At 37.2% G+C, this 14,387-nt stretch overlaps 1 protein-coding gene across 1 annotated transcript in view; it reads left to right on the top strand.

The window, feature by feature from the left end:
- The first annotated feature begins 390 nt into the window (after positions 1-390).
- SYNJ2BP (synaptojanin 2 binding protein) overlaps positions 391-14,387 on the top strand; it is a 74,850-nt gene continuing 60,853 nt past the window's right edge. The window contains exon 1 of the mRNA XM_046647353.1: positions 391-561. Within this exon, the coding sequence (XP_046503309.1) occupies positions 498-561 (64 nt within the window). The 5' untranslated portion in view covers positions 391-497. The remainder of the gene's footprint in view (positions 562-14,387) is intronic.

The following is a 14,387-nucleotide window of genomic DNA, read 5'->3' as shown; positions in this document are numbered from 1 at the left end:
ATCTGCCCGGCTATGTAAAAAGGTGAGATTTCTGTATCTTTGCAATCTCATTAGCGGATTGCCTGTGACGCCCATCCCACTCTGGTTTAATGCTTACTGAATAATACAATTCTCTTTTTTTTTTCCTTTTCTACATTTGTGGAGATTTTCTGAGAAGGCAGATTTTATTTTCAATTTTTCCTCTACAATATCATTTATCTCTCTTACCTTTACTATCCCCCACCCCCAACCCCTCCCCCAATGGTAAATTAGAATGGTAACTTCCCGCTAGCTCATCTCACACGTTGCTTTGAGGAGCGAGTAAGATAAAGCAGCACGTCGGCGTCCAGAACCACAACTCCCAGCATTCCTGGCGCGTCCAGCGCTCCCGACTTCCTCTTCCGGTCCGGGGTCTGCTGAAACCGAAAGTGTTGTGCGTTGGGCGCCCGCGCGGAGGTTGGTTCACCTCTACCTGTGTGAGTCGTAGTTGACCCTGGGAAGCAGACAAGCTGTAAAACATGAACGGAAGGGTGGATTATTTGGTCACCGAGGAAGAGATAAATCTTACCCGAGGACCCTCAGGTATGTGCGGAACAGGTCACCTCTGGGAGTAGGGTACTGGAGGGTGTAATTGCAGAGCAGGCGCTTCTGGTGCTGAGCCAGATTCTTTTGGACTCCGAGCAGGCAGGCCGCAATCTCGTGGTTTCCTGCAACGCTTGTGAGCACGTAGAAGGATATGTTGGCATCCATCGTTAGCCAGACACGGATCATCGGAGGGATCCACCTCGTTTTGCAGTCGATCACCACATGTATTTGTAGTTAGGAAGGGTTTCTTTGTGCTACTGTTACTAGAAAATCCTGGACAAAAGCCTGCTTTTTACCTAGAGTACCGTGAACACCCCACCCCTCCTTCCACTGCCTGCTCTATCCGTGTTCCTGTGAGAGACATTAGTAAAAGTGGGGGCATAAGTGGTGTGAACTGTAAACGCATAGGGAGCATGAATGGTGTGAACTGTAAATGCATAGCCGTTTTCTTGCTGCTGTACCCACCTTCCTTCCTTTCATTTCTGGGAAGTTCATTTAGCGTGTCAACTAGAATGTTAAAGCAGAAAGAGAACTTAGAGATCTATTACAGGAGTTCCCCAATCTGGGTCTGCCTAAAAATTACCCGGGGTTTTTTGGTTTTGCTTTTAAAAAGTTAGTTCCTAGGTCCCATCTCTAGGAATTTGGATTCAATGCAGGGTTTTTGTTTGGTTTGTTTGTTTATTTCTTTTTTAAGCAAGTGCATCCCGTGATCCTGATACCGCCAAATCCTCACTTACCCCTCGGTCCTCTTCCCCACTGACGCTTTTCTGTCGACTGGGGTCTTTAACATTGCTGCATGCTGCCTGCTTTGGATTTTGTCGCCTTTTCTTTACAGCTGTCTAGTGTATCGATGAAGACCTTTAGCTTTGGGATTATGTAGGTCCGAGCCTGGTACCTAATCTCTCACTAGTTCTTTGATATTTATTGGCTGACTGACTTTACTGATGTTAGCCTTAGTTTCTCATCGTAAAATGTGCATGATGATAGAATACATTTCATAGAATCCTGAGAATGAAATGAATGAACCTATGTAAAACATTTAGAACATTGCCTGATATGGTAAGTACTCTGTATGTGTTTGCTGCTTTGTTGTTACTGTAAATAGCTGAATGGCTAGATTAACATGGTAAATCCTGCTAAATATTGTTATTCCAAGAGTCTCCAATAAGTCATCAAGTACTGTGAGCTCTCTACTCTGTAAGCCTTCCATTCCTTTCTGTTCCCATCACCACTGCCTAGAACAGTCCGTCGTCTTTTCTCATCTGGAATTTTGCAATAGCTTGACCACCGCTCATGGATTATTCTTCATAAAATATGGCTTTCAGAATCATCTATACTTTTTGTCTTCTTGCGTGTTATAAAACACTGGAAGCCAACTTTATTTATGAGACTATAATTCATTGCTAATCTGCATAGTTTAGTGTCACGCTCCATATAAGCTCCTAAACTTTTGTCAAAAGCTCATTCAGTATGCCCAAGTCTCTTCGATTCTCTCTTTCTATTTTATGTAGATTTTTCCTTCTCTCACTCTTAATATTTATTGAATTTTGAGGCTAACGTGGAAAATTATTGTTAAAGCAAAATCTGTTTTTCTGTACTTTTCATTCCTGAGTACTTGTTCTTCTCAGGGGCAATTAAAACAACGGTAGTTCCTTTCCTGATGCCCGGCAAGTATTTAAAGGCATCTAATTGTTCTTCTCGTCTTGTCTCTTCCTTCTATAGCTTTAATCTCGCTAGTTATTACATTAACTCTCTTGTGATATGGTTTGAGGTTTGATTCTTGTCCCCTTGCTTAAGAATTTAATGTACTTTGACATTGTCCTTTTGCTGCAGCACCTGTAGTGTTTCCAGGATCTCCTGACAGAGCAGAGCAGAACTCTGATATTATCTTGCGCATTCTAGTCACTAAATACATTTAAAGTTCAGTATAATATCACTTCAGCTTTTTGAGTATTTGCATAATCTGTTGCTTAATGTTTGGCTCACCATTCACTAAAATTTCTGATGTTGTTGATCTTGCGGACGTGAAGTTCCTAGTGTTCTCATTTTTCTGAATCACTGGAGTTAGGACAAACTTCAAGGGACTGATGAAGAAGAATAATTATACCTAACTATTATGTTTCCCCCAAAAGTGGTTTAATTTCTGTGTTGTATGTGCATTTATTCCACATGAATGGATTTATTCACCAAGTGGCTTCTTTAATTTTCCTAAGCATTTTCCTGTCTTACTCATATAAGTTGATAAACTTAGAGTTTAGGAGAGTAGAACACAAATTTAGGATTGAACTTGGGTAAAAACAGTCATTAGAACTTTGGTTGGTTCAGTTAACAAGAAAAGGGTTCAAGTTTCTGTTTGTTACCTCCCAGAGCTAATGCCCTGATATGTGGGACTCCTAAGAAGTCGCAGGGTCTAATTCAGCTTTTCTTCAGTGTGTCATCATGAAGATACACAGGTAAGAAGCGGTTATCACCACTAGAAACTTCCAATAATTTTGGTCGTCCCATAGAGATCTTTCTTTCTATAGAAGAAACATGAAAAGCTTCCAGTTCTAAGTATGTATTTCTGTTTGTAGTCAGCATTGTCACTCTTTGTCTGTATACAGCTTCCTATGCAGGGACTTGCTAGTTTAATCAGGTAACCGCAAGAATGCATATACTTTTACTTTTTTGTGCCAGTGTTCTGTCAGAGGCAAGAGTCTTAGATATTTCCAGTTTGGGGGCCCGTTTTGCAAGGCAAATGAGCCTATTCTCTCTCATCTTGCTTACTGCAAGGGAAAAAATAAAATCTTGGGGAAATTATGACAATGAAGTGAGTATCTGGGGAGGCAGAAACAGACTTGGCATGTAGCTTGGCATCTCTCTTACGCCTACTTCCTCAACTGTGTAAGGAGAGGCTTAGGCTGGATGACTTTGGAGGTTTCTTCCACTTCCAAGAGTTCATGATTCTTTGGCCCGTTCTTTGTGTTATTTTATCATTCCTGCCATTTTGGACTGAAAGTGGGTGGTCTGAAGAATCATCAGAGGCAGTGGTCACAATCTCAAATGCCTTTAGGAGTTTGAAGAGTTCACCTTTTATCCTTTATGGGACAGTATTTATGTCTTTTCTTTCTGTGGGAGTCCAGCTTGATTGCAGTCTCTAAGCCTCCCACTTTTTCCTGTATCACATTGAGAGTTCTTGATTTTGGAAAGACTCAATTACTCTAAGAAGTATGACAAGAATCTAATCTAGCTTTTTTTCACTCTTAACCTGTAGAGATTGTCCAAAAAGACAACCCCAGTACACATTGGGTATTAGGATTAGGATTCCTTCTTCAGGACTGAGGCCTCAATGGGGTTCAGGAAGTTGCTCCTGGTATACTGTCTAAAAAGGGAAAAGAATCTGTGTTTTTCTACTTTCTTTAAAGCAGTTGCAGAGGATAATGGGTTGGTACAATGTTTTAATAATGAGTAATTAAGGAAGTATTATCTTTCTGGCACTGTGCTAGTTACTTTGTATACTACCTCCCGGTATGGTAGCCATGTCTAAGGAGTTGACTGCCAAGCTTTCACCTGACCTTTATTTTGTTATATCATGGCTTATTCCCAGAAGGATTTGAGACATCTTAAATGATTAAGACAATCTACAATGGAAAGTTTTTGATTTTTTACCTTTAACAACTTATTTTCTTTAACCCTAAAGATCCAAAATATTTCAGTATGTAATCAATTTCAGCAAGTAATCACTATCAAAAAAAAAATTTTTTTTTTGACTTCTTGTTATGCCGTTTTATTTTTGGTTTTTTTGATCATCCCCCCCCCCCCAAAATTATTATTTTTTTATTGAGGCTATGATAGTTTACAACATTGTCAAATTTCAGTTGTACATTATCATTTGTCAGTCACCATATAGGTGCATCTCTTCACCCTTTGTGCCCACCCACTGACCCCCCTTCTCCCTGGTAACCACTAAATAGTTCTCTTTGTCCATGTGTTTGTTTATTTTCCACGTATGAGTGAAATCATAAAGTGTTTGTCTTTCTCTATCTGGTTTATTTCACTTAACATAATACCCTCAAGGTCCATCCATGTTGTTGTGAATGGGACAATTTTGTCATTTTTTATGGCTTAGAAGTATTCCATTGTATATATATACTGTATCTCCTTTATCCAGTCATCAGTCAGTGGGCACTTGGGTTGCTTCCACATCTTGGCTATTCTGAATAATGCTGCAGTGAACATAGGGGTGCATAAGTCACTCTGTCTGGATTGTTGATTTCAGGTTCTTTGGCTAGACACCCAGTAGTGGGATAGCTGGGTCATATGGTATTTCTGTTTTTAGTCTTTTGAGAAATCTCCATACTGTTTTCCATAGTGGCTGCATCAGTTTGCATTCCACAATGGAAAGTTTTTACAGTTTGCTGTTGGTAGAGCTAAGGGCATATCAAAGTGAGAATCTAAAAACAAGAAACACCATTAAGTCCAAGCATTTAAGGCCCTACAGACCTGTCATGTGATTTGCATTTAACCCTGAGACTGTTGCTAACAGTTTTCTGATCTGTTCCATCATGTACTAAATAGATCTGACATTAAAGTGCTGTATCCTTGCCCTCTTTTCTCTTGATAAATGAAGCCTAGCCCTCATGGAATCTCTGTTCTAATGGAGACATGACATTCACATGTGAAAAGTTAAATCAGTGCAAAGGTGTAGATGGTTAGGTCTAGGATGAGCATGCATGTAGTGGGAGGGCAAAGAAAGTGTGGAGGAGAGTGTGTTAATCTGACCCTCTGCTGGGAAAGTTCAAAGACTGGAGGCATGATAAGGGCCAGACTGATCAATTACAAGAAGGTGGAACTTATGTTGGTCTTATGGACAGGCTTTAGGCTAATACTAGGAACAGGGACAGGTATGACCTAAGCAGTAATAGAGAAAAGAAAAATAAAGCATATTCTGAGGTCAGTGAGTAAACCAGCCTGGATAAAGGAAGCGTCATTTAGGAGAGTTAAGGGAGATGAGGTTGCTGAGGTAGGTAGAGACTGGGTTATGAAAAGTTCTCAATGCCAGTGTGGAAACTTAACCTTTCTCTAAGGTTCCCTCTTGATTCCTTCCACTTCCTATGCGTTGGTTAAGACTCAATTCAAGAGTCACCTCCTCCAGGTGACTTACCTAGGCTTCCTTACCTAGGCTAGATGCCCCCTTATTATAAATATCATACTCCACTTACTGAGTGCCTGTCATGATTTCTCAAACTAAGCACTTTATTTCATCTATTCCCAAGCAGGAACAGATGAAATGGTTATTGTACATTTTTCAAATGAGAAAACCTTGACTCTTATGTCACACAACTCTTGTAAGTGGCAGAGTTAAGAATTGGATCCAACTCTGTGTGACTTAAAAATTGAGGTTCTGAACCATCATACAAAGTTTTTTTCCTCCTTGTGCTCCCACAGGGCTCTCTGCATGCCCTAGCTTACTGTTTTTTTCTACGTTTGGTTCCTTACTTGTGTCTCTTCCTCCCTCTACTTCACTCTGAGCTCTTCTGATTCAAAGGATATGTGTTTCATCTCTTGTTTCCTGGTGCATGACACAAAGTGGTCAGTACAAGTTGATGAAATGACTTAGGCAGGCTGATGAATATCAGAAAAATATGATAGAATGTTAAGAGAACTAGTACCATGGTCTGTTTCAGCTTTCAAAAAGTGATTAACAAGGTTCTCCACTAAATACAATTTAAGAGAGAAGGAATGAATTTGGACATAATGTGTTATAATGGGTAGGAAACTGACTAAGATACAAGAAACAAGGAGATGGAATAGATGGAAAACCACATAGAGCGAGAAGAATATATGGTACCAGTCTCTGAAGATTGCTTCAAGGATCTGTCTTAAAGATTTTTTTCAAGACAGTTCTTAATAACTGTAAAGTAAAATGTCTAGGAGTTACTTTGGAGAAGTAGAAAGGCAAGTTGATAGATGCTCAACTGTAGAAACATTTTGTAAAGCCATTTGACTAGGCAGCCAAGTAGCCAGTGACTGTATTTGAATAAATATGAAATTATTTATTGAGGAGAAAATCTATACTTAGATGATAGAATCAAAAGAAACTCTTGGTTTCAGGAGACTCAGAAACAAAGGGAAACTGTTTGTAGAAATATCATTTAGTGTTTACTGTGTGCCTACACTATGATTAGGAATCATGGATACTAGAATAAAGAATAAGAAATGATCCCTATTTTTAAGAATTTTGCAGTTCAGTAGGAGGATAATTATGAAAGGCATGTGCTAAAGTACCCTCAAGATGTACAATAACCAAAGAGCTATGGACCATCATAAGATATGTTCTGTTGCTTGTGAAGTCAGACTCAATGGACCATTTCAGATAAAAGACCCAGTGATTAAGAGCCAGAATGCCTGAGTTCCTAGCTGTGTGACCTTGGGCAAGTTACCTCACTTGTAGGCCTCAATTTCCTTAGCTATAAAGTGAGAGTATTAAGAGGACCTACTCATAGAGTTGTTGTGAGAATTAAATGCATTTGTTTTTTGTTTGTTTTGCAAATAATTTTATGGTGTTGACTCTGTACCAGGTACTGTTCTAAGCAATTTACCAAAAGATAACTTATTTAGGGGCCGGCCTAGTGGTGCAGTGGTTAAGTTTGCACGTTCTGCTTCGGTGGCCTGTGGTTTGCTGGTTTGGATCCCAGGTGTGGACCTACCCACCACTTGTCAAGCCATGCTGTGGCAGGCATCCCGCATATAAAGTAGAGGAAGATGGGCATAGATGTTAGCTCAGGGCCAGTCTTCCTCAGCAAAAAAGAGGAGGATTGGCGGGGGATGTTAGCTCGGGGCTAATCTTCCTCAAAAAAAAAAGATAACTTATTTAATTCATTTAAAGTGCTTAAATGGTGCCTGTTATTACTGCTGCTATGCAGAGAATAGCTTTAGTGGGGCAAGGGTTGAGTCATCTAAGAAAAGCAGGGTAACCTGTGTCATGGGAATTTTAAGGATGTTGGGTTTCCTCTTTTATATTTTCCTTCTTTTCTTTTGTGCCTTCTTTTTCGAGTTATGAAAAAGCCTCCCTAGAGGCTCACAGAGACATTTTTAACCTTACTAGATTTCCCCAGGCCTAGAGATATTAGGAATTTCTGGCTTAGGTGTTATTTCCAAAGGCATTAATAGTCACTTGACACCAACTGAATTCTGTATATGTACTAGGTACTATATGGGCACAGGAGACATAAAACAAATAAAAGCCCTGTCTGTGCATGGATGTTTATAGCAGCTTTATTCATAATTGAACTAATTATTGCAGTGGGATAAAGAGGTAATTAAACAAGTCATTTCAGTGAAGTATGTTTCCAGGCAAAGGGAGGAAGACATCAAAGGCATGGAGATATGGAACAGCTGTGTGTGGAAGGGTGAAAAGCAGGGAGGTAGGACTTATTAAATTTTTTAAATTAAGACTATTTATTTAGAGCAGTTTTAGTTTCACAGCAAAATTGAGAGGAAGGGACAGAGATTTCCCATATGCACCTCATCCCCACATATGCATAGCCTTCCCCGTTATCACCATCCCCTACCAGAGTGCTGCATTTGTTACAGTTGATGAACCTACACATTGAATCACCCAAAGTCCATAGTTTACATTAGTTCACTCTTGGTGTTGTACATTCTATGGGAATGGACAAATGTATAATGACATGTATCTACCATTATGGTATCATACAGAGTATTTTCACTACCCTAGGTTCTCTGTGCTCTGCCTAAACATCCCTCCCTATCCGCCAACCCTAGTAACTACTGAGCTTTTTACTGTCTCCATAGTTTTGCCTTTTCCAGAATGTCATATAGTTGGAATCATATAGTACGTAGCCTTTCCAGATTGCCTTCTTTCACTTAGTAATGTGCATTTAAGATTCCTCCACATCCTTTCATAGCTTGATAGATCCTTTCTTTTTAGTACTGAATAATATTCCATTCTCTGGACATACTACAGTTTATTTATTCATTTACCTACTGAAGGACATCTTGGCCACTACTGTGTTTTGGCAGTTATGGATAAAGCTGCTATAAATAGGTGTGCACAGATTTTTGTGTGGACTTAAATTTTCAATTCCTTTGGGTAATTAGCAAGGAATGTGATTGCCAGATCATATGGTAAGAGCATGTTTAGTTTTGTAAGGAAATGCCAAACTGTGTTCCAACATGACTGTACCGTTTTGCATTCCCACCAGCAATGACTGAGAGTTCCTGTTGCTCCACAGCCTCGTCAGCATTTGGTGTTGTCAGTGTTCTAGATCTAATAGGTTTGTGGTGGTGTCCCATTGTTCTTTTAATTTGCAGTTCCCTGATGACATATGACATGGAGCATCTTTTCATGTGCTTATTTGATATCTGCTTTGGTGAAGGCGATTATTAAATTTTGTTGTTACTCTATAGTGCAAAGTAGGGAGTGTCCAAAATGGCTAGATAGGTAGATTATGGGGATTTTAAGTTTAAACTTTGTCTTCTAGGTCAGCATTTTCTAGTTTTTTGTTTGTTTGTTTTACTCTAAACTCCCAGTCACATTAACTTTTAATCTTTTTTTAAAAAAAGATTGGCACCTGAGCTAACAACTGTTGCCAATCTTTTTTTTTCCTTCTTCTCCTCCCCAAAGTCCCCCAGTACATAGTTGTATATTCTAATTGTGCCTCTGGTTGTGCTTTGTGGGATGCCACCTCAGCGTGGCCTGATGAGCAGTGCCGTGTCCGCACCAGGATCTGAACTGGCAAAACCCTGGGCCGCCAAAGTGGAGTGTGCGAACTTAACCGCTGAGCCATGGGGCTGGCCCCAACATTTAGTCTTGAGTCTATGCTTAGGATTAAAAAAATTGTTTTATCATATTTGCATAGAAAAGGTACTTTGTAAGAAGTAGGGTAACCAAATTTTCTTGCCTAATTACCACCAAATAATTGGTGCTTCAAGTAACTTTCTTTTTTTTGGCTAATCATAAAAGTCAATTATAGATGCTTAGAATGCTTGCATTTTTGCACTTAAGAATTGCCAGGTTTGTTTTTTAATCAACTTTATTGTGGTATGATTGACATCCAATAAAGTGCATCCATTTTAAGTAAAGTTCTAAGAAGTTGACAAATATACATTTCTGTAATTATGATTTATCACTTCAGAAAATTCTCTCTGTATAGGCCTACAGTCAACCCTACGCTCCAGGCGACCACTGATCTTATTTCTAACACTGTAGATTAGTTTTCCCGGTTATAGAATGTCATAGAAATGGAGTCATATAGTATGTATTAGGCTTCTTTCACTCATCTGTGCTTTTCTTTTTTGTCTCTGAGTAGTGTTTCATTGTATAAATATACCACAGTGTGATAATCCATTCACCTATTAATGGATATTTGGATTTTTTCTAGGTTTTGACTATTATAAATAAAGCTGCTATGAGTATTCATATACAGGTCTTTGTGTGGACATGTTTATGTTTATCTTGGTTAAATACCTAATAACTAGGAGTGGGTTTTATGCTAAGTTTTATGATAAATGTATGTTTAGGTTTAAAAGAAACTGCCAAACTGTTTTCCGAAGTATTTATTCCAGTTTACACTTCTACCGTAATGTAGGACAGTCCCAGTTGTTTCACTTTCTTGCCAATGTTTGATGTTGTCATTCTTTTTTACTTTAGCCATTTTGGGGTTGTAGAGTGGAACTGTGGTTTTTATTTGCATTTCCCTGGTAACTAATGATGAGCATATTTTTATGTGTTTATTGGCCATTCGTATATATTCTGAAGTATCTGTTCATGTAATTTGCCCGTTTTTTCTGGGTTGTTTTCTTATTATTGGATTCTAAGAGTTCTTTATATATTCTGGACAGAAGTCCTTTTTCATGTATATGTGTTGCAGATATTCTGGTCTGGCTTGCCTTTCCTTTTTGAGGGGTAGGGTGCGTGTTTTGAAGAGTAGAAGGCTTTAAGTTTTATGAAGACCACTTTGTCAGTTTTTTTTTTTATGGTTGGTGCTGTTTGGTCATGAAGTCTTAACTACCCCAAGGGAAAGAAGATTTTCTTCTGTTTTCTAATAGAAACTTAATATATTTGCTTTTATGTTTAGTTCTATGATCCATTTCAAACTAATAGATGTTTTGAGTATTGAAGTTCAATTTTATCTCTATCTCATATAGATATCTAGTCCAAACACTGTTTGTTGAAAACGTTATCCTTTCCCCATTGGAATACATTATTACCTATATCAAACATCAGTTGGTTGTTTATATGTGAACCCATTATTGATCTCTGTTTGGCTCTGTTGGCCTGTCTTTCTCTATACAAATACCACGGTGTTGATAAATGTAGCTTTGTAATAAACCTTGAAATAAAGTAGTGTGAGTCTTCCAATTTTGTTCTTTTTTGAAATATTTTAACTATTCTAGAATAGAACTTTAAGAATGTAAATTCCCATGTAATTTTAAAATCAGCTTGTCAATTCCTGCAAACACATCTGCTGGGATTACCTTGAAACTATCCGTGTCAATTTAGAGAGAATTACTGTCTTAAAAATACTAAGGCTTCCAGTCCATGACATGGTATAGCTTCATTTATTTAGTTTTTAATTGAATTCTCCCAGTTATGTCATATAGTTTTTAGTATAGAGGTCTTCAACATTGTTCAGGAAATTTGTTCCTTAGTGCTTATGGTTCATTGATTTAAATGGTATTTTTTTTCTACTTTTTTTTTTTTTTTGAGGATGATTAGCTCTGAGCTAACATTTGCCACCAATCTTCCTCTTTTTGCTGAGGAAGATTGGCCCTGAGCTCACATCTGTGCCCATCTTCCTATATTTTATATCAGGCCTCCCACAGCATAGCTTGATAAGCAGTGCATGTGTGTGCACCTGGGTTCCAAACCGGTGAACCCTGGGCTGCTGAAGAATAGCATGCGAACTTAACCGCTGTTTCACTGGGCCAGCTCCTAAATAGTATTATTTTAAAATTTCATTTTACAATTGATTTTTGGATATTGACTTTGTATCCTGTAACCTTGATAATTTCAGTTATTGATTTTAGTAGTTTGTGTATTTTTTGTTTTTAGACTCATTCACATTACCTATATAGACCATCAGGTTACCTTTGAACAGAGATAATTTTCTTTCTTTCTAATCTTTGTCTTTTATTTCTTTTTCTTTTTGACCTGACTAGGACCTCCAGTACAATACTGAATAGTAGTGGAGAGAGTAGACATCCTTTCCTTATACCTAGTTTTAGGGGTGTTATCTGTTTGTAGATCCTTTAATCAGACTGACAGAATTTTTATCATGAAAAGGTATTGAATTTTGCCACCTGCCTTTTCTGCATGTACTGAGATAATCATACAATTTTTTCCTTATTTTATTAATTGCTGAATTTGTTCATTTTACTGACCAATGTTAAAACAACCTTACATTCCTTAGAGAAACCCCATATTCATCCTTTTTATATATTGCTGGATTCAATTAGCTAATAATTTCTTGAGGATTTTTGAGCCTGTGTTCTTGAGGAATATTTTGTTGTACTTTATTTTTCATATTTTGGTATGAAGATTATAGTGTCCTCATAAAATGGGTTGAGAAACATTTTGTGAAATTACTGAACTGTATTGTGGAATTTTTTGCATAAGGTTAGAATTATTTCTTCCTTAAATGTTTCCCACAATATGCCAGTGAAACAATCTAGGCCCAAAGTTGTCTCTATGGGAACGTTTTTGATTGTGAATTCAATATCTTTAATACACTTGGAGATATTTTTAATAGAAATGGGGATATTCAGATATCCTGTTTCTTCTTGAGTCAATTTTGATAACTTCTGATGTTTTGAAAGAATTTTTTTGTTTTCATTCATTTTCATTCTGAAATACCATAATTATTCATAATATTCTCATTTTAATATCTTTAGGATGTGCAGTGATGATCCATTTTGTATTCTGATATTGGTAATTTGTAAATTCCGCTTTTCTGGATTAGTGTTGCTATCAGTTTGCCAACTTTATTAATCCTTTCAAAGAGCCATCTTTGGGCTCTGTTAAACTTTTTTCTATTTTATTGATTCTGCTGTTATTGTATGATTTTTCTTCCTTCTACCTCCTTTAAGTTTAATTTACTCTTTTTCTAGCTTCTTAAGATAGAAATTTGTATCATTGATATTATACTTTTTTATTCCTTTTCTGTTGTGAGCATTTAAAGCTACAAATTTCCCTCTAAACATTGCTTTGGCTGCATTCATACAGTTTTTAATATGTTGTGATTTCATTGTCATTCAACTAAAATGTTTTCTATTTTCCCTTATAATTTCCTCTTTAACTCATGGGTTGTTTTCCAAACATTTAGCGATTTTTTACATATCTTATTGTTATGGACTGAATGTTTGTGTCCCCCCCCCCCAAATTCGAATTTTGAAGCCCTAACACCTAACGTGACTATATTTGGAAATAGGGCCTTTATGGAAGTAATTAAGGTTAAATGAAGTTGTAAGGGTGGGGCCCTGATTCTATAGAATTAGTGTCTAACGTGACTGTATTTGGAAATAGGGCCTTTATGGAAGTAATTAAGGTTGAATGAAGTTATAAGGGTGGGGCCCTGATCCTATAGAATTAGTGTCCTTATAGAAAGAGAGCCAGAGATCTCTCTCTGTCTCTGCACATACACAAAGAAGTCATATAAACACACAGATCGTCACCACCTACAAATCAAGAGAAGAGGCCTCAAAATGAAATCTATCCTGTTGGTACCTGGATCTTGGACTTGCCAAGCCTCCAGAAGAGAATTTCTCTTGATTAAGCCACACAGTCTGTGGTATTGTGTTGTGGCAACCTGAGAAGACTGATACAATTATTTTTCTGATTTCTAATTCACTTTATCTTTTGAAACTTACTGAATTTATTTTATAATCCAGCCTACGGTCAATCTTTGTGAACATTACCTGTGCAATAGAAAAGAATGTTTATTCTACAGTTGTTGAGTGTGGTGTTCTGTGAAGGTAAATTAGGTCAAGCTGGTTCTTAGTGTTGTTCAAGTTCTATATTTTTACTGATTTTTCTCTTGTTTTGTCAGTAATTCTATCATTTACGGAGAGAGAAGTGCTGAAATCTATAACTATTATTTTTGATTTGCCTTTTTCTCATTTTGATTTTTCTTCATTGGTATTTAAGTTCTGTTATTGGATGCATTTATATTTAGTGTTTTAATGTTGATGAATTGACTCCTTTTTTGTTAGGAAATGTCTCTTTTCATCCCTTGTAATATTCCTTATTCTGAAGTCTACTTTTTATGATAGTAATAAAGCCAATCCAGCTGCTTAGTATATCTATGTCCATCTTTTTAATTTTACCTTGTTTTTACCCATGTATTTATGGTTTCTGGTTGTATTTATTTCTTCATATAGAGCCAAGTTTCCATTCAATATTATTTTTCTTTTGCCTGAAGAGTTTCCTTTAGCATTTATCATAGTGTAGATCTGCTTGCAACAAATTCTCCCATCTTTTGTTTTACTGAAAAAGTGTTTATTTTGCTTTACTTTTTGAAGGATATATTCACTGGATATAGAATTCTAAGTTGACTTGTATTTTTCTTTTAGCATTTTAAAGATGACATTTCATTGATTCGTGGCTTGCATACTTTCTGAAGAGAAGGCTATTGTTCTTATCTTTATTCCTTTGTACATAATGTGTCTTTTTTTCCTCTGACTACCTTTAAGATTTTCTCTTTGTACTTGATTTTGAGCAATGTGATTATGATATGCCTTGCTGTTTTTTTCTTTTGTGTTTATCCTTATTGGAGTTTGTTGAACTTCTTGGGTCTGTTTGTTTATATTTTTCATCAAAT

The sequence above is a fragment of the Equus quagga genome, chromosome 20, assembly GCF_021613505.1.
Source record: "Equus quagga isolate Etosha38 chromosome 20, UCLA_HA_Equagga_1.0, whole genome shotgun sequence".
NCBI classification, from domain to species: domain Eukaryota; kingdom Metazoa; phylum Chordata; class Mammalia; order Perissodactyla; family Equidae; genus Equus; species Equus quagga.
Note: the sequence above shows the minus strand (reverse complement) of the source record. Positions and strands in the feature narration are given on the sequence as shown.